We start from the raw sequence: 17,866 nt of genomic DNA, 5'->3' as shown, positions 1-17,866 counted from the left end.
ATGACAGTGGCTGAGGGGGTTACAGATATATTGGTAATGCTCTTATGAATGTTTTAATATGGTGTCAACAATAATCACACTGTTCATGTGCTTTTTTTTTTGGTCAGTCTAAGAACCGTTCACACAGAACTTTTTTGTTTTATACTTAATTATTCAGCCTAAATAATTATAACTTTCACTCAAAAGTCACGATTTAGACAAAACCATGTTTCAGCTTGTCAACATTATGGTCTGTGACATGTGACAGTCTACTTCTGGTTATTTTTAATACACATTTTGTTTTGAGAGCAAGGCCAAACGTATTAAATAGTAATTTATTAATTTCTCAGATCTCATCATTGAATGTCAAATTACAGAGATTAACAGATACATGATACAATAAGGTTTTACAACATTTTTACAAGTGTGGTCACTTTTTCATTGCGATAAGCAAAATGAAAAGAAAAAAAAAAAAGAACAGAAAGAAAGAAAAAAATATAATAGCAATAAAAATCCCAATTTTTAAAAAATTTCATGCAATACCACTCCAACGTACGAACCTTCCATAAACCATATCAGACATCTTCCAAACCTCAGTTTTGAACTGAACAAGTAATTTTTTTTGTAAAGTCTACAAATGTTTATCTCTCTCAAAAATGTAGCATTTTACATTTAAATATACTGTTTATGGTAAACAGATTAGCATCAATGCTAACAAAGTGTCTATGACATTGTAAATTATGATATCATAAAGTCAAGAGGGATATAAATGAGTCAAATGTTTTAAACATATTTCAGTTAATATTCTGTGATGATATTAATATAGAACTTTCTATGAAGGTTAAAAATAAAGATAAAATTATTATTAAAAATAAAATAATAAAAAATAAAGATAAAACAATTTATTTTTCACAATGAGACCACTATTTAACAAAAAAATAGTGTAAAAAATTGCCACAAGATATTCCTTTGTAAAACCCTCACTATCAAAGACACTACAGCAGTTCTTTCTGATAGTATAAAAAGACCATCCAACATTTGCTTTTGAAATAGCAGCTTGATAGAACTGAACAGTAAGCAATATGACTATAACAATGAATATTTAGACACTAAAGTGACAAATTATATTTGAAAAATGAATTTTCCTCATCAGTATGCTTAAGTCTTTTACTTAAAGAAACAGGAATCAATAGAGCATGGAGGACAGTTAATGATGTTCTGCGCAAACAGGTGTAAGGCTCTTATGTACACAACTTTTTTTTTCAATGCTAATGCCAAATAGAAAACTAATGGAATGATGGATATTCAAGTAAAATGGCAAAATGTATTTGCACACAACCAGTGCTAAAGTTTCATACAGCATAAAGCTCTTTCACACAACTCGTCAACATTCCCTAACACATTGAAGTCTGTAAGTACATCGTCAAGTCTACTGGTTTTGTGTTGTGCGGAGGTCAAACTTTTTTACTCTGACGCACAGAGTTAAAACTATTTTACAGCCATTTTCTGCTGGCATTTCAAAATGCAGTTCATGGTTGCTGTACAATTTACAAGATGTATCATTATGTGGGTGGTTTAGGCGTACTAGATACATCAAGTACAGCACAAGGTCAAATGCTGTTCCATGCTAAAAAGAGCATCATTTGATGTTTTGGTATGCTGGAGCTCCAACCAAATTTCATAACTGATTTAAAAACCAACAAAAATTCATTAGCTAACCAGATTTACCTGAAAGACCATGCTGGTTGATAACCTTCCACAGCTGAGATGTGCTGTTGAACCTATTGGCTATGCTGGAAATTCATGCTAGCTTAAGTTCTCAACAAGGGTAAACTTCTCAACAAAGATATTGTGGCATTCAGAGAAAAAAAAAAGAGAAGCTTGACCTTTGACCAGTTTTTGCAGTGCATCAAAGCAACTGACAGGGCTTGTCATTTAAATGCTGTTTAAAATCGCAAGTCACGAGTCCTGTGAAAGAGCCTTCACTAACTAGTCCCTGACCAGTTTGCTACATGTTTCAGTTTCAACACCATAGCAACAAGTTCTCATCACCAAAAACCACCAACACTCATCAGTTTCACACACACACTATCCATTAGTGTTTTCTGTTACTCATTATGTTTGATGATAGATGAAAACTGCTGCGTTTAAAAGCCAACCAAGTCCAAGAATGAACAAATGATACATAATGAATGGGGGCAGTTTGCTTTCTGAAGCACACCCATTAATAATTTACATGACCTCCAAATAATAAATTAACAAATGAATAAATAAACAAGCAGGCAAGCAAACATCAACAAACCCGTTTTATTTTTTTTACTCCCCCATCATGGAAAAATATCACTGATATAATATAGTCTTTTTTCACAGAATTAGTCCTTGTGAAGGCTTAATCAGTTTATTTTTGTCTCTCAATTGTGGCTTTCAGAAACTCAACAATCTTTATCCAAATGACAGTCGTTCTGTTTCAGTGAATGATGCTTAGAGAAAGTTTCTCAGAGTTTCCAGCGCGGAACCTTTCCAGTCCCAGTCTCATGGCTGAAAAGCACAAAGATAAAGCACAAAGGGGCTTGGCAAAGGTGGACGTAGATGGACAGCACAGTGTTTTGCAAAGTGGGCACCGATAGAGAACGTGCACGGTTACAGCACAGTGGCGTTGTGCCCTTCCATTTTCGGGAGTCTGGAGTCCTGCACTGTACCCATGGTGACCAAAAGCGGGCGGCTGTCCTCGGGGCCGCTGGCCCGAGCCAAAGAGATGGGCCTCTGCTGGCCAGGATGAGGTGGGGGAGCCTGGGGCCCTGGCATGGGCTCCATGGGGAGGCCCTGCTCCTGGTAGCCATACCCGATGTTCCCACACGGGAAGCGTCGTAGTCTGTAGAGTGGAACTGGTGCTAGGGTGGCCGAATCCAGAAGTAAAGGGGTTGGGGCAGGTGGGGGAGGAGGGGGCAAAAGCGGTCGGCATAGGCCTTGTTGTTGTTGTTGCTGCTGCTGCTGCTGTTGGCGCTGGAGCTGCTGTTGGTACTGCTGCTGTTTGTGCTGTTGCTGCAGGCCCAGAGCTTCAGCTACTGTCACAGTCCGGCCTGCTTGTTCCTGCCCTTCACCTGGGATTCGTGGTCCGCTTGCCTGCCTTTGTGCCTGGGCCTGCTGTCTCTTCTGCTGCTGCTGTAGAAACCACGAGCCATAGGTGGGGTTCCACAGGTTGGTGGGCTTCCCGTTACGGCTCTCCTTCTCCGACGGATGGGCCTGCATGAAGCCCAAATTCACATGGCCCCCATCCTGGGTGGTTAGGGGAGTTGCAGAGGAAGGTTTGGCAGCTGGTACAGGGGCAGTGACTACCGGGGGTTGGTGGTGGTGATGGGGGTGAGGCTGAGATTGGGGAGCAGGTGGAAGTTTGCTGTCAGAGGAGTTGCTGGCCATGAGAACAGCCTCCCCATCTCTCTTAGGCTGATCGGAGTGGGCAGCAGATGAAGCATCCTCGGTGGCCTGAGGTGTTACAAGCAAGGAGGGAGCCGAAGGGTCTTCGGGACGCATGGGTACCCTCTCTTCTTCCTCAGGGATGGGGCCATACTCGACAGGCAAAGGCACATTCACCACATCTGGATCCTGGGGGAATTGAAAAGTCTGTTATTTACCCAAGCAGTCAAAATTCCCAGTTTAAAAAATTGGTGAGGAAGATTTTAATGATTTAATAAATGAAAACAAAATAAAATAATAAATTCTAACATAATAAATTCAATAAAAATGTAAATACATTTAACCTTTGTTTAAAATATACTTTACACAAACTTAAATTAAACCTAATGAATTAAATTACATTAAATTAAACCCAATTAAACAATTAATTACGAAGATTAAATAGTGGCATAGAGTGTTCAATGAGTGCTCTGCTGTATTCTGCATACTTTGGTAAAAAAAATAAATAAATAAATAAAAATAAAAAATAAAATCTCTGTGCACAGTATACATAATTACGGAGCCCCACACATGACATGCAAGAAAAAAAAATTGTATGATTTATTAATTTGTTCCCTCAGTATACTAGATAGTGCACACAATTCATTAATTCATTCTTTCTATTTACTAGATTGTGTGCATGATTTATTAATTTATTCCCTCGATTTAAGTAAATTGTGTACTTGATATAATAATTTGTGCCCTCGTTCTGGGCAAATCATGCACACAAAATAATTAGTTGTAGTTCCTGTCCACATACACGTTCTCATAAACATGTTGCTATGTTATGTCATGTTATGTTATGGATAGAGTTTGATTGGGTTTTATTTTGAGTTGGGAATGAGTTATAGAGACATTCTTAAAAACATTCCATGCAACGCTGCAAGCATTTTAATTGATCTACATCTACATTGCATACTGTACTAGTAATTGGATGATTCTACTGGCAATGTTACAAGCACTAGCACTTGTTAAGAGGTTATGATTAAAATGTGCGCATGATTTACTTAAAACTTGTGAACAAATTAGTAAATTGGCACGCAATCTAGTAAATCGAGGGAGCGAATTAATACATTGTGCACATGATTTACTAAAAACGAGTGCAAAAACTAATTAATCGTGCACACAATCTAGTAAATCGAGGGAATAAATTAATAAATCTTGCCCACGTTTTTTTGTTTGTTTGTTGGTTTGTATGTCATGTGCGGGGCTCCGTTCATAATGCATATTGCAATGCTGAAAATTGAAAATGCAGCTCCTAACAAACCTACTGTTGCACAGCATGAACAGACAAGGTTTTAAGATGTAGTACCTGCAGACAATAGTCAATCCTCTCCAGAATAGTTGAGAAGTTTGGTCTGTCTTCTGGTTGATGCTGCCAACTCTGTGTCATTATCCGGTACCTTTTTCACAAACAAAATAATATTTGTTTACTCTTTTCTTTTCTTTTCTTTTCTTTTCTTTTCTTTTCTTTTCTTTTCTTTTCTTTTCTTTTCTTTTCTTTTCTAGATATCATTGTATTACTGCCTCATTTGAGTGAATACAACTTTTATCAAATTCAGAGATACAAATAAGCCTTTTTCAGTTTTGTTTCAATGAGCAGCTCTGCAAGATTGTTCCCAAGTTGGATTAGGAGCTTAATTAAATCAAAAGCCCAGAAGTTTGATTATTATTATTATTATTATATTATGAGTTTATTTTTAGAGATCATACAGCTGTAAAAAGGTTAATGAGGACTGAAAATTTGACAATGGCAGGTTCTTGATATTTAAGAACACAGTTTACTCCTGGCCAACATTTAATACAATCCATTTCTGTTATATGCACTTATAGAAATAAAGGTACAAAAGCTGTCGCGATAGGCGGTACCTTTTCAAAAGGAATACTTTTGTACCTATTAGGTTCTAATATGTACACTTTAAGTACAAATATGTACCTTTAAGGCACCAAAATGGACTCTTTAGGTACAAACATGTATGTACCACCCCAGTGACAGATTTGTACTTTTATTTTCTGAGAGTGTGGAGTGTCGCATAAGTATCTTGCATATTTAAATTTAAGAGTCCACTCACACTGGCCCGGGGCAGTTCTTAGGTGGGTCCATCCGGCCTCCATTAGTAACAAACTCCAATACCTCTTGGTTACTGCGACTGGGGTATGGCATATAGCCCAGTGAGAAGATCTCCCACAGCAGAACTCCAAATGACCTGAAAAAAAAAAAAAAGTTGAAAGGAGTGATAGGTAGATATGAAAGCATAGTAATTATGGAAAGATAATGTTGGAGTTAAATATGTAATTATATTACAGCGCTCACCATGTATCTGTTTTTGAGGTAAAGATTCCCTCCATAAAGGCCTCAGGAGGCATCCATTTGACTGGCAGCATAGCACGGCCTCCTTTCCTGTAATAGCTGGCTCTGTGGAAAAACACATGCCCAGACAAAAAAGAGACACTGTTATGAATGCCCACAGCAGACAGCAGCAGAATGGACTGACTTATTAACTCCAGTTGCAGATCAGAGAGTGGAAAACCACTGGAAAATGAAAAGAGCAGAAATTAAATAAATTAAATAAAAATAAAAGTCCATGTGTGACTTATGCAAGAATGGAAAGATGGCCATTTCCTGTAGCTGATTTATAACACTGACTTGGTCCTTGGTCACTAAATTGGCCACTAAATGAAGACTGGGATTAATTGCACGCATGTGGCTTGGCTTTGTGTTAAAAGAAGAAATAAGTATTATAAAATAATTACTATTCATTTAAAATGGGAGTCTATTACTTGAATAACCTAATTGCTCTTTTCTGTCAGGTTAGAATTAGAGAGTTCACTTAAATGGTTTATAGAAAGTGGCTGACCTACTTTATTTGAGATGCCTTACCTAATTTGCATGTTTTACTCTAGATATAAAAAATGCAGATGTTCTAGAAAAGAAAAGTAAAATAACTAAATGTTGAATCTACACCCAGCCACTAGATCTGTCTGTCTAGGGTCCTAACCATTGATCCCACTGATTTTAGAGCGCGGTAAGTTAGGGTTACAGTAGACAGGGTTAGATTTAATGAAAAGTGAATGATCTAGTTCACTGGAGATGCCTTATAAAGAATTCAGGGAATCTATTACCACAACTTAAATACATGTATGCCTGCAAGTTACAAATTCTAATGTATTGATTTAAATAAACAGGTGAGTTCTGTTAGCACAATAATATCGATCATCACATCAACATTCTGAGTAATTCAAACCTGCTAGACCTGTTAGTGTATAATGCTGTTATGTTTGACATTTAAAAGTGTTCTGGTAAGTTCTGGTGATTACCACTGAGCTAAAAAGTAATGAAGTTATAAAGTTAGATTGTGAAAGGGCAATGACTGTGCTAATGCAAGTGACAAGTAATATTTTATTACTTCATTAAATGTACATGTTATATAAGTTACATTTAGTATGTGACGTTAGCTGTTAATTTGAACAAAAATAGATAAGCTCCTCTTGACTAAAGCTCACACTACAGGATTTTTAGCCCGATTTTGCCCCGATTTTCCCCTCCCGAGAATCGGAGCTTAAATCTTGTCGACCACCTCGATCGGTCCCGATGTTCAGCACGGATTATCTGGTAATGTGAGACTTTCACAGATCGAATCTTGCACCTCCTGATCTGCTCTCACACAAATCGGAGCCGCCCCGATCATTTCAAACATGTTTGATATTCAGAATTTTAAATCAGGATGATTACGGCTATGATTACATCAGTACTTTCACCACAGCCAATGCACGACTGCAAAACAGCTGCTGTACGGTCCACTGGATAGTGGAGATGGAGGAAACTGCTTATGCTTTTGTAGTAACACTGTATGTATAATATGTTGAAAACATACCACAACCACATGGAGCAAGGAAAGCTCTGGAGTGTAATCGTCTCAGTTTTCAACATACCGGGTCAGTGCATAAAGCTGCTAGCACACTAACTAACATTTGTAAACATTAGTTGCCGAAATGACGATCTGTTGCGTAAGATCACGTGAGGCACTCCCTCCATGACAATCTTAATAATACACTATATTGCCAAAAGTATTCGCTCACCCATCCGAATAATTGGAATCAGGTGTTCCAATCACTTCCATGGCCACAGGTGTATAAAATCAAGCACCTAGGCATGCAGACTGTTTTTACAAACATTTGTGAAAGAATAGGTCGCTCTGAGGAGCACAGTGAATTCCAGCGTGCAACTGTGATAGGATGCCACCTGTGCAACAAGTCCAGTCGTGAAATTTCCTCGCTTCTAAATATTCCACAGTCAACTGTCAGCTGTATTATAAGAACGTGGAAGCGTTTGGGAACGACAGCAACTCAGCAACGAAGTGGTAGGCTACGTAAACTGACGGAGCGGGGTCAGCGGATGCTGAGGTGCATAGTGTGAAGAGGTCGCCAACTTTCTTTCAATTGCTACAGACCTCCAAACTTCATGTGGCCTTCAGATTAGCTCAAGAACACCCTGGTGAAAAAAACAGCATATGCTGGTAGGCAGTGCGCAGAGAGCTTTGTGGAATGGGTTTCCATGGCCGAGCACCTGCATCCAAGCCATACATCACCAAGTGCAATGCAAAGTGTCAGATGCAGTGGTGTAAAGCACGCCACCACTGGACTCTAGAGCAGTGGAGACGCGTTCTCTGGAGTGATGAATCGCGCTTCTCCATCTGGCAATCTGATGGACAAGTCTGGGTTTGGCGGTTGACAGGAGAACGGTACTTGTCTGACTGCATTGTGCCAAGTGTAAAGTTTTTCTTGGAGGGGGGATTATGGTGTGGGGTTGTTTTTCAGGAGCTTGGCTTGGCCCCTTAGTTCCAGTGAAAGGAACTCTGAATGCTTCAGCATACGAAGACATTTTGGACAATTCCATGCTCCCAACTTTGTGGGAACAGTTTGGAGCTGGCCCCTTCCTCTTCCAACATGACTGTGCACCAGTGCACAAAGCAAGGTCCATAAAGACATGGATGACAGAGTCTGGTGTGGATGAACTCTGCACAGAGTCCTGACCTCAACCCGATAGAACACCTTTGGGATGAATTAGAGCGGAGACTGAGAGCCAGGCCTTCTTGTCCAACATCAGTGTGTGACCTCACAAATGCGCTTCTGGAAGAATGGTAAAAAATTCCCATAAACACACTCCTAAACCTTGTAGACAGCCTTCCCAGAAGAGTTGAAGCTGTTATAGCTGCAAAGGGTGGACCGACATCATACTGAACCCTATGGATTAGGAATGGGATGTCACTTAAGTTCATATGCGGGTCAAGGCAGGTGAGCGAATACTTTTGGCAATATATATATATATGCTTTTTTTTTTGCTGTATGCATAACGGTATACTTGTACATGCAGATCCTGAGATGAGACAATTGTTTTCCTAACTTGAATATACTAATCATAAAGCAGTAAAAGACTGAATGTAGCCACTAAATCCAAGTAGGACATGTACACAGAGACACATCCTTATTGGTTTTGGAACAACATTCCTAACAATCAGATTTTAGGGTTAAATCTGGGCAAAGATGCAATTGCAGATGTGAATTTCAGTCAAACTATGCAGAGAATATTCATGACCTGCAAATCATCTGCACTGTGGTTTTGACAATATATGCAAGATACTACATTTGTATGCAAGCAAGTGTTGTGTAAAGGTACTGTACAGTAGTAGCAGTACATACACATTTACATTTTGCATTTGGCACACCCTCTCATCCAGAGCAACATACATTGTATTCAAGTTGATGTGGAAATGAAAAATGGCATAAATAGATAAATCCTGTCTGCAATTTTTGTGAGCTCACTTTCTTGAAGCAGGTCCTAAATTAAACTGTGCTATGCAAATAACTTGTTTTGAATCTCTGTAGCACTGTTATAATACAGTTATTATTTAGTTATTATTTACTATTTCACTGTAGGAGATATTTTGAAAGATGTCTTAGTTTTCTCCATACAATGAAAGTCAGAGTGATTCAGTTTTGATTGGATCCTTATGTTCATCTTTGGTTGAACTATCCCTATAAGGATTTTGTTGCAACTTGGCACATAATGTCACTGAGACTTGGGACTCTGTAGCAACAACCTACTGTAAAAACAACCCCAAACTATCTTGGCAGCCTCCTAGAACACCCTTATAATGTGTAAGTGAGTTCTACACAGGCAAGCACCACATATTTTTCAAAAAAAAAAAAAGAAAAAAAAAAAGTAAAACAAAACAAAGCTTAACTGAATGCTGTATTTCCATATGTTTTATCTGAAGACAGATTCTTCACATTTCTCATAGTACGTATGTGTAGTATGTGAGTCTGAAACCATTTTCCTCACCCAGAGCTGATGTTATCAAGATCTAGTTCCAATATCTGACCCTCTGCTGACAACAGTGAAAAAGAAATAAAGTGAGAGAAAAAGAAAAAAAGAGACAAATAGGTCTTGTTTTTTGCCATCAGGCATCCTGAGGCTGCTAAAGCAATATTCTTGGGTGTGTATTATGCTGCGCATTTATCACACACACACACACACACACACACAAAAAACAAAACAAAAAAAAACTCCTAAACAAAAGCTTTTGCCAAATTTTTGACGATGCCGGACTTATCGAGCTCTGGTTCTATATAATCTAGTTTGTAGTTTGCTGGGGTTGTGGCAGCGAGGCCTGTTGTACCTCCCTCAGGAAAACACACCACACATACCAACATTACACTCATGTTTCCACCAATCTCAGTCATGCGAACGGATCTCACATGGCAGGACTCAAGGGACACCAACAATGAAACCCTTTGAAGAATGAAATCAAGAAGATCACAGAGAACCTTTGTATTGCTACTGACTATGTGGTCCCTGGTGGGATGGATTGCTGCCACAGGCGAGGGAATGGAGGAAAAAAGATGAGGCAGGGGAGGCAAAGTTTAGGATGGTGAAGTTCATAAACTCAATTTAAGACATATATCAAAATATTTTCACTATATTTGTATTGTAAATGTCAGTTAAAATAAATAAATACAAAATCTCATTTTATGATTTGATTGGGCAAAAATCTGTGTAGTGCAACATGAGTTTGATAGTTTTAATCTATTTCCTATGAATACAAATGCTCAAATGCAAACTGTGTGCGTTTTGCCTCAGAGCAACCATACATTTGTGTTGTGTTTTGCTTTCTTTTTATATATTCTTCATTTATTCTTCATTCATATAATCATTTATAATAATCATTATATTCATTTATATATTCATTTTATTGATTCATTAATTGATTAGTCATTTATATTATATTATAGTTGTTTTTTTTATATATTTTTTCTATTGTTGTTTAGTCTTATGACTGTGTAGCTTCAAGGGTTGTTTGTCTTCATGAATAAGAGATACAAGGGAATGTTTATAGAAACTCAAGGTTTATGGGATGTTGTTGTGAACCAGTTTGGTATAACAATACTTGTTGAATTTGTGTTCTCCAGACGAAGTCTGCGCATTGAGACATACGCAACTAAGACTATTCAATAAACTCTGCTCCTTTTTATCATCATACTTCGTCTCCTGCTTCTTCATTGGCTTTTTCCTCAGTCAACTTCTTGGCTGATAGAAGACTGTTAGTAGTGTTTTGGGTATTTTTGGGTACCAGACAAGACCTCCTGTTAACAGGGTTTGGGTTTCAGACTACTCTGCTGACGAGTTGCTCTGTTACCGGACAAACTGATATTTTCTGAAGGGATCTGGTGTCCGGGGCTGGATCATAATTGTCTAGGCATGGAGACAGCGATCTAACACCTAGAAAATAACAACTAAAGAAACTAAAAAAAATGTGGCCTTTAACAAAACCTTATAATTAATTTGATTTAAGATCAAAGTGTTTTAGCCCTTTAACTGTCACCCGTAGACATAAAAGTGCACTATCCAAACTTAAATTGTTATAATCCATGATCATTTTCTGATATGATTTTGACGGCCATTTCAGTAGTAATGCAATGTCAGATTTTAAAATGGGTGTCAAAGGATGAATTTTGAGGTTTCAAACTTTCAACTGCTATATAATTTAGGTGCACTCTTGTCATAAGTTAATCTTTTACTGTTCCTCCATAATTTTTAATAAAAAACAGTGGTAAAATATCTATTTAGGAGTCTTAGATCTTTCCAATGACATATAGTTTGTTATGATTAAAAAAGGATTTAAGTGTAATATAGTGAAGTAAACTTAGGCGTCAATCTGAGGGGACGGGTGACAGTTAAAAGGTTAGGGAGTTTACAGAAAACTCTTCTGTTCAAAATCAGCAAGACAGAACAAAATGCAACATGTAGAGATTTAAATTTTCAAAAACTAAGAATGCTCCATATCAGTTTAGTGCTCAAAACTCTCATACTCTTCACAAAACAATGAATTAGGCACAAAAACAGGGACATTGCTCATGACAAACGTTTGTACTCCAACAGTAACTGTCTTAACATTTATTGTTAAATGTGTTGAATTTACACAAGCTGTGTTTTGATGGTCATAGTGGTGTTTTATTTGTTTTTTAACTTACTATTTTAAAGCATGGTGTTTTAAAGAGGACCAGTTTAGAGATGCAGCTTTTCAGAAAGTTTTAGCGTACTAACATTCTAACAGCTTGCTGTCAACATCCTAAAAACTCCCACCAAGACACTGCACTTCTAAATGTATCCTCTTTAAAACACCATGCTAAACAAAGATTAAAGCTAAATAAACTAGTCAACTTCACTAATTGGTTGCTGGGAGACTGGTCCATTGTGTCCTATCCCTAGTGATAATGAAAAGCTGTCAAAAATTGAAGTAACCTCCAAGAGTTAACTACGTCCATTAAAATTGACCACATCTCAGCATCCTCAACTCTCGGAAGATGAGACGAAATATTCACGCAAACTTCCACTGTAATTCTGCCCATCCCCAATCACAGCTCTCAACTCCTGTGCTGTCTGCAGAGCTCAGCGGGAAAATGCAAGAAAAATCTACATCAGCAATTAGAGCGCACTTTTATGGCAACGCTCCGGAGGGAATAAAACAAGACTCCATCTTTTCCCTTTAGACTTCCTCTGGCTAATAATACCCTTCTTTCACCAGCTAAGTGAGCCATTTTCAGACACACATTCCAGTAGCGGTTGAGAGGCAGTCAAGCTCACAATTCCTTTCACTTTGTCACAGCGGTGCTGCCATCTCATCTGACGAATAATGTCAAAGGACGATTCACACTAGAGCCAAACTTTGTATCTCTCTAAAGACAGTCTAAAGCTTACGAAAACATGTAGAATGCTGGTCGTAATACAATATCACATGTCTTTGCTACCTATGTAAGATAAAATCTTTTGATTGATTGGTTGAGTTTCAGTGGTATCATCCACTTTAGTCTGCTTGGCAAGATAAGATTTAATTGTTGTTGACCTAAAATGAACTTGAGAGTCACTGTGCTTTTTCACATTATGGAAAAAAGCAGCTGTGACATTTTGATAATAGCTCCCTTTGAGCACCTTCCACAGAAAAAAAAGGTTTTGAGGGACACTTTACTTTAAAAGCAAATGCATGAGTTGCATATGATTGGCTAAATTCAGAATACTGATGTAATAAATGTACACTGCACAGTATATAGGGTGAATATGGGTAAAGAGGAACAACTGATAAAGTGAGAAAGTTAAGCTTGAATATGAATTTAACTTTAACAATTTAAAGAATTTACAACCACAAGCAGGAAAGTTGGTAGGGACACTTGTATGTTTACTGCTAGTTAAAGATTTACCTCAGATTTAAAAGTTCACCTAATATCCGTAAATGTTACATAAAAGATTTCATGATGTGAAATGTATCAGAAAGTGAAATAAAATAAAATAAAATAAAATAAAAATAATAATAACAATAAATAAATAAATAAATAAATAAATAAAATAAAATGCTGGGCTTTTATCAGGAGAGGGCTTTCAGTGTTGACAATACAAGAACAATTCACATTTTGCATAATTCAGCAATTGCTGTCTAGTTACATCACAGAAATAAAACCAGTTATCTTCCATTTCATGAATTCAGAACATTTATATACTACACAAATACAATGGCATTAAAAAGTTTGGGATCTTATTTATTTTTATTTTATTTTATTTTATTTTATTTTATTTTATTTTATTTTATTTTATTTTATTTTATTTTATTTTATTTTATTTTATTTTATTTTATTTTATTTTATTTTATTTTATTATTTTAGTTCATCAAGGCTAAATTAATTTATTCAAAACCATAGAAAAAAAACAAAAAAAAAAACAACATTAATATTGTGAACTATCATTACAATTCAAAATAATGGTTTTCTATTTTAATATACTTTAAAACAAAATGTATTCCTGTGATTTATTATCAATGTTGGAAACAGTTGTGCTGCTTTACATTTTTTTAGAACCTGTGATACTTGTTTAAATGATTCTTTGATGAATATTAAGTTAAAAGAATAGCATTTATTCAAAACAGAATTTTTTTTTCTTCTCTTATGCCTTAATGAGCATAAGAGACTTCTTTAAAAACAAACAAACAAACAAACAAAACAAAACAAAACAAAAAAAACAAACAAACAAAAAAAATTCTTCCTGAACCTTTTGAACAGCAGTGTATATACTGTATATGCATACTATACAAGTGTTTGGCAGTATGTTATATCTAACATAGCCATGTTTTATTCCTGAGCGTGCAAGAGAGAATGTTTGACCAGTTTGACCCACAGGTAAACCTCAGTATAAATAATAAGGAAATATAAATCCACCCTTTGAATTAGCTGAGCACTTACTTAATAAGTTTGCTTGGCTCTTGCCTTAAAATGAGAAATATGTTGATAATAAAAGCTCGCAAATGGGTTTTCAGAATGAGATACGCTTTCATCTTTTCTCAACGGAAATACTGTGGAGGAAAAACACAGCCACTAAACAGTCTTTCATATTTTATAGCCAATTGAATATTGAATATCAACATGGATGCAAAATAGAACTGTCATGCTTTTCAAATACGAGTCTGTCATCTCTAATTTCTGTAAACTGACGTTTGTATGTTTAATATTATTTTTATTTTATGTTGTTTTGTTTATAATTTTTATTTGTGTTACATTTGTGTTACTGTCAGGAGGATTTTAAGGTGAATTATGAGATTGTGATTGCATACAGAAATATGTAGCATACCTGTAGATGTCTCTGGCCATGCCAAAATCACCAATCTTGGCCACCCTTCCTGGACCTTTGCAGGTAAGAAGACAATTCCTGGCAGCAATATCTCTGTCAAGAAGAAGAAAAAAAAGTGTGCTTATTTTATAAAATTCGGTAGACAGACACATTTACCTCCGATATTTTTTTCCTGTCTGAAATAAATGAATGACAAAAAATATCTAGTTCTTTGTCTTGTGTTGTTTATGCTGTTTCTCGTTTCTCGTGTAATGTTGTTGTTTCCCCCATGGATCTTAGATTTAAAAAAAATATATATTAAAGAAAGCTGCATTTAGATCGCTCTCCTTGTTTTTCCTAAACTGCCAGGACACATATTTTAAACTGAAAAAAAATATTTTCTGTTAGCTTAAAATTTTTAGCATTGTTCAACAGCAATGTTGTGATCTGAAATTGTTTCCAGTAAATAACCTTCTTGAAAATGCAGGCATATTACCAAATTGAAAAACTAATTAACTAAATAAATCTATAGTAATTCTAGGCAGAAACGTCCAATGCCAATATGCCTATTGTCTAATTACCGATGTCCACTTTCGGAGATATCACACCACTATGAGATGCTGTCCACACATATTTAGAGCATGCAAAATTAATGACACCCCATCTATACCACTAACGATAAGAAAGATAGAATGCTCCAATTATAAACAATGAACCTGTCAACACTGCAGGTGTTTGAAATCACAGTTAAACACAAACTTTGTCTGTATCATAGCCTGTTGTATGATGGGAACATTCTAGTGTCAGTGGCCTCTTGTCAAACTCTAAGATAATTAAGTCAACAACACACACGTTTTGCATTCTTTCTTCCGTGGGTAGTATATCTGATTCCTATAAGCTGCAATTTTAATTACCTGTTGGTATATTCATATTACGTTTTGCTAACTCTGTTACATATTAATATTATGAGAATCGTGGTTCTTCTCTTAACACCCAATCCAGTTTCGTACACGTGACTCTGGACCACAAAACCAGTCATAAGTATCACAGGTATATTTGTCGCAATAGCCAAAAATACACTGTATGGGTCAAAATGATCTATTTTTATTTTATGGCAAAAATAATTAAGTAAAGATCATGTTCCATAAAGATATTTTGTAATTTCCTACCATAAATATATCAAAACTTATTTTTTTTTTATTATTAATATGCAGTGCTAGGAACTTCATTTGTACAACTTTAAAGCCAATTTTCTCAATATTTAGATTTTTTTGCACCCTCAGATTCCAGATTTTCAAATAGTTGTATCTCTAACAAATATTGTTCTATCCTAACAAACCATACATCAGTGGATGGCCCTTAAAAATGAGCCTTATGATTGGTTTTGTGGTCCAGGGTCACATAAAAATCACATTGCTAGAAGACAAAGGATCAAAAACTTTCCCTCCAATAGTACAATGGTTCATTATCAGCTCACTCGCCGCCTGAGAGTGTGACACTCTCACATTTTAAAAGATCAATGTCTAACATGGGAGATAGAAATTCTGGAGAGTTCTCGATTCTAAAGTCTAGGAGAGGTTGGTGAAGATGATGCTGAGTTAGAAGTCTTCAAAGGACTCCTAAGTTTACTCCAGGCTGCGGCCTTATTTTTCCATTCTTCAGAAACCTTCTACATCAAACCCTGTTCTCTCTCATCAACAAAACTTCAGCAACTCTTCAGTACTCTCTTTAAAAGAGGTGAGATGTGCAAGTATCAAACTTTGTCTCATGAATTAAGACACTGAGTATTATCTACCCCATTTTTGCAAAAGTGTTTTTGAATTAAGAAACTGATGTTTCCTTTAGGCTGTAGATCTGCTGAATATCAAATACTGCTATAACTTCATACTTTTATTCTTTAGTATGATTCATCCTTGCTAAACCAGACTCTCTCTCTCACTGTGCCAGTTATTCCCTACATCACGGGGACCAAATGTCCTGACAAGAGTAGAATATCTGTACATTTTGACCTGGGACATTTTTGGTCACCATGAGGTAAACAGCTTATAAAACATACAGAATGAAGTTTTTAAAAAATCTAAAAATGCAGAAAGTTTCCTGCTGAGAAGTAGGTGCCTCTATATACATTTCTGCAAACCTGAAAAAATGTACTTATATGTATGAATCACTGCGTTTTCCAGTTGAAATGAATGCTGGAGGCAGTAAAACTTTTATTTCTTTCACACATAGTGTGATTTAAGCACAGAGTTTTGATTAATAAACGCCTAATTTTCAGACGATTACTACAGCAGAATATTACATTATGGTTTTAAAACAATTTTAACATCCTGTACGATTTGAAAATTGATACTTTTGAACATTGTCATCACATATACAGCTTCATATGCATGAGTTTTCTAATTTAGTAGGTTTGCTTGGTGGCTCACGCGATACAGCTTTGCACTTTGGTGATAAAGAGCTCCTCACAAAATACATTTTTTAATCAGTTTTGCATTTGTTAACACTTAGAGTTGCGTTTGGTGTAGGGGATATTTCCAATGAGATCCTTTAGCGACACGCCCCGGATATTTGAATTCTGAACAGCTGCAATAAGTATCTCAAGCAGCGTAATAAAAACACAGCAATATGTGCCTGTACCAATGTAATAAAAACATGCCAAAGTCATGTATTGAATGTGTGTTTTAGCGCCACTCTCTGGACATTTCACTTTGAAAATGCCGTGAAACATGCAGTAAGGTACGTAATTACGGTGTTGCAGAAATGTATGTAGAGGCTCGTATTTCCAATAAGCTTGGGTTGGTTTCCTGTGAGGGTTATGTTTAGGGGTAGGGTTTGTATTATACAGTTTGTATAATATAAAACCATTACGTCTATGGAATGTCCTCATAAGACATGGAATCACAAAATTGTGTTAGTGTCCCCGTGTCCTAACCACACACGATTCAATGGATCAACACGCGATAAAAGGTATCTTTTCCATGTTAATCTGAGTTTTTGTCCTAACTATAGTCGTGACGGCGACACACGAAATTTCTATTTTAGAAACGCCACGGCTGGAGCAACAATATACAAACCAATGACAGTGAAAATCTCAGGTACGGATTTTGTGCTTTATTCAAAGTTGAATGTGTCGAATGTGAGTTTGAATATCATTTTGTGTGACCTTTATAGCCATACTGAAAGCAACAACAGAAAGTTAATCTCAGATCTTGTAAATAAATGAAAGGAAAGGTGTACATTAAAACTCAATGCTAACGAACAAGTGTATTCCATAACAAAGAC

At 36.4% G+C, this 17,866-nt stretch overlaps 1 protein-coding gene across 2 annotated transcripts in view; it reads right to left on the bottom strand.

Annotated features, from left to right (window-relative positions):
• Nucleotides 1–298: 298 nt before the first annotated feature.
• alk (ALK receptor tyrosine kinase) overlaps nt 299–17,866 on the bottom strand; it is a 457,480-nt gene continuing 439,912 nt past the window's right edge. For both annotated transcript variants that reach the window (XM_051134137.1, XM_051134139.1), the window contains exons 25-29: nt 14,606–14,698; nt 5,747–5,848; nt 5,505–5,639; nt 4,745–4,835; nt 299–3,582 (exon numbers count right to left, since the gene is read on the bottom strand). In XM_051134137.1, coding sequence (XP_050990094.1) covers nt 2,620–3,582; nt 4,745–4,835; nt 5,505–5,639; nt 5,747–5,848; nt 14,606–14,698 — 1,384 coding nt within the window. In that variant the 3' untranslated portion in view covers nt 299–2,619. The remainder of the gene's footprint in view (nt 3,583–4,744; nt 4,836–5,504; nt 5,640–5,746; nt 5,849–14,605; nt 14,699–17,866) is intronic.

This window comes from Labeo rohita, chromosome 17, assembly GCF_022985175.1.
Source record: "Labeo rohita strain BAU-BD-2019 chromosome 17, IGBB_LRoh.1.0, whole genome shotgun sequence".
In the NCBI taxonomy this organism is placed as follows: domain Eukaryota; kingdom Metazoa; phylum Chordata; class Actinopteri; order Cypriniformes; family Cyprinidae; genus Labeo; species Labeo rohita.
The sequence above is the reverse complement of the archived record's forward strand: the minus strand, read 5'-3'. Positions and strand labels throughout refer to the sequence as shown.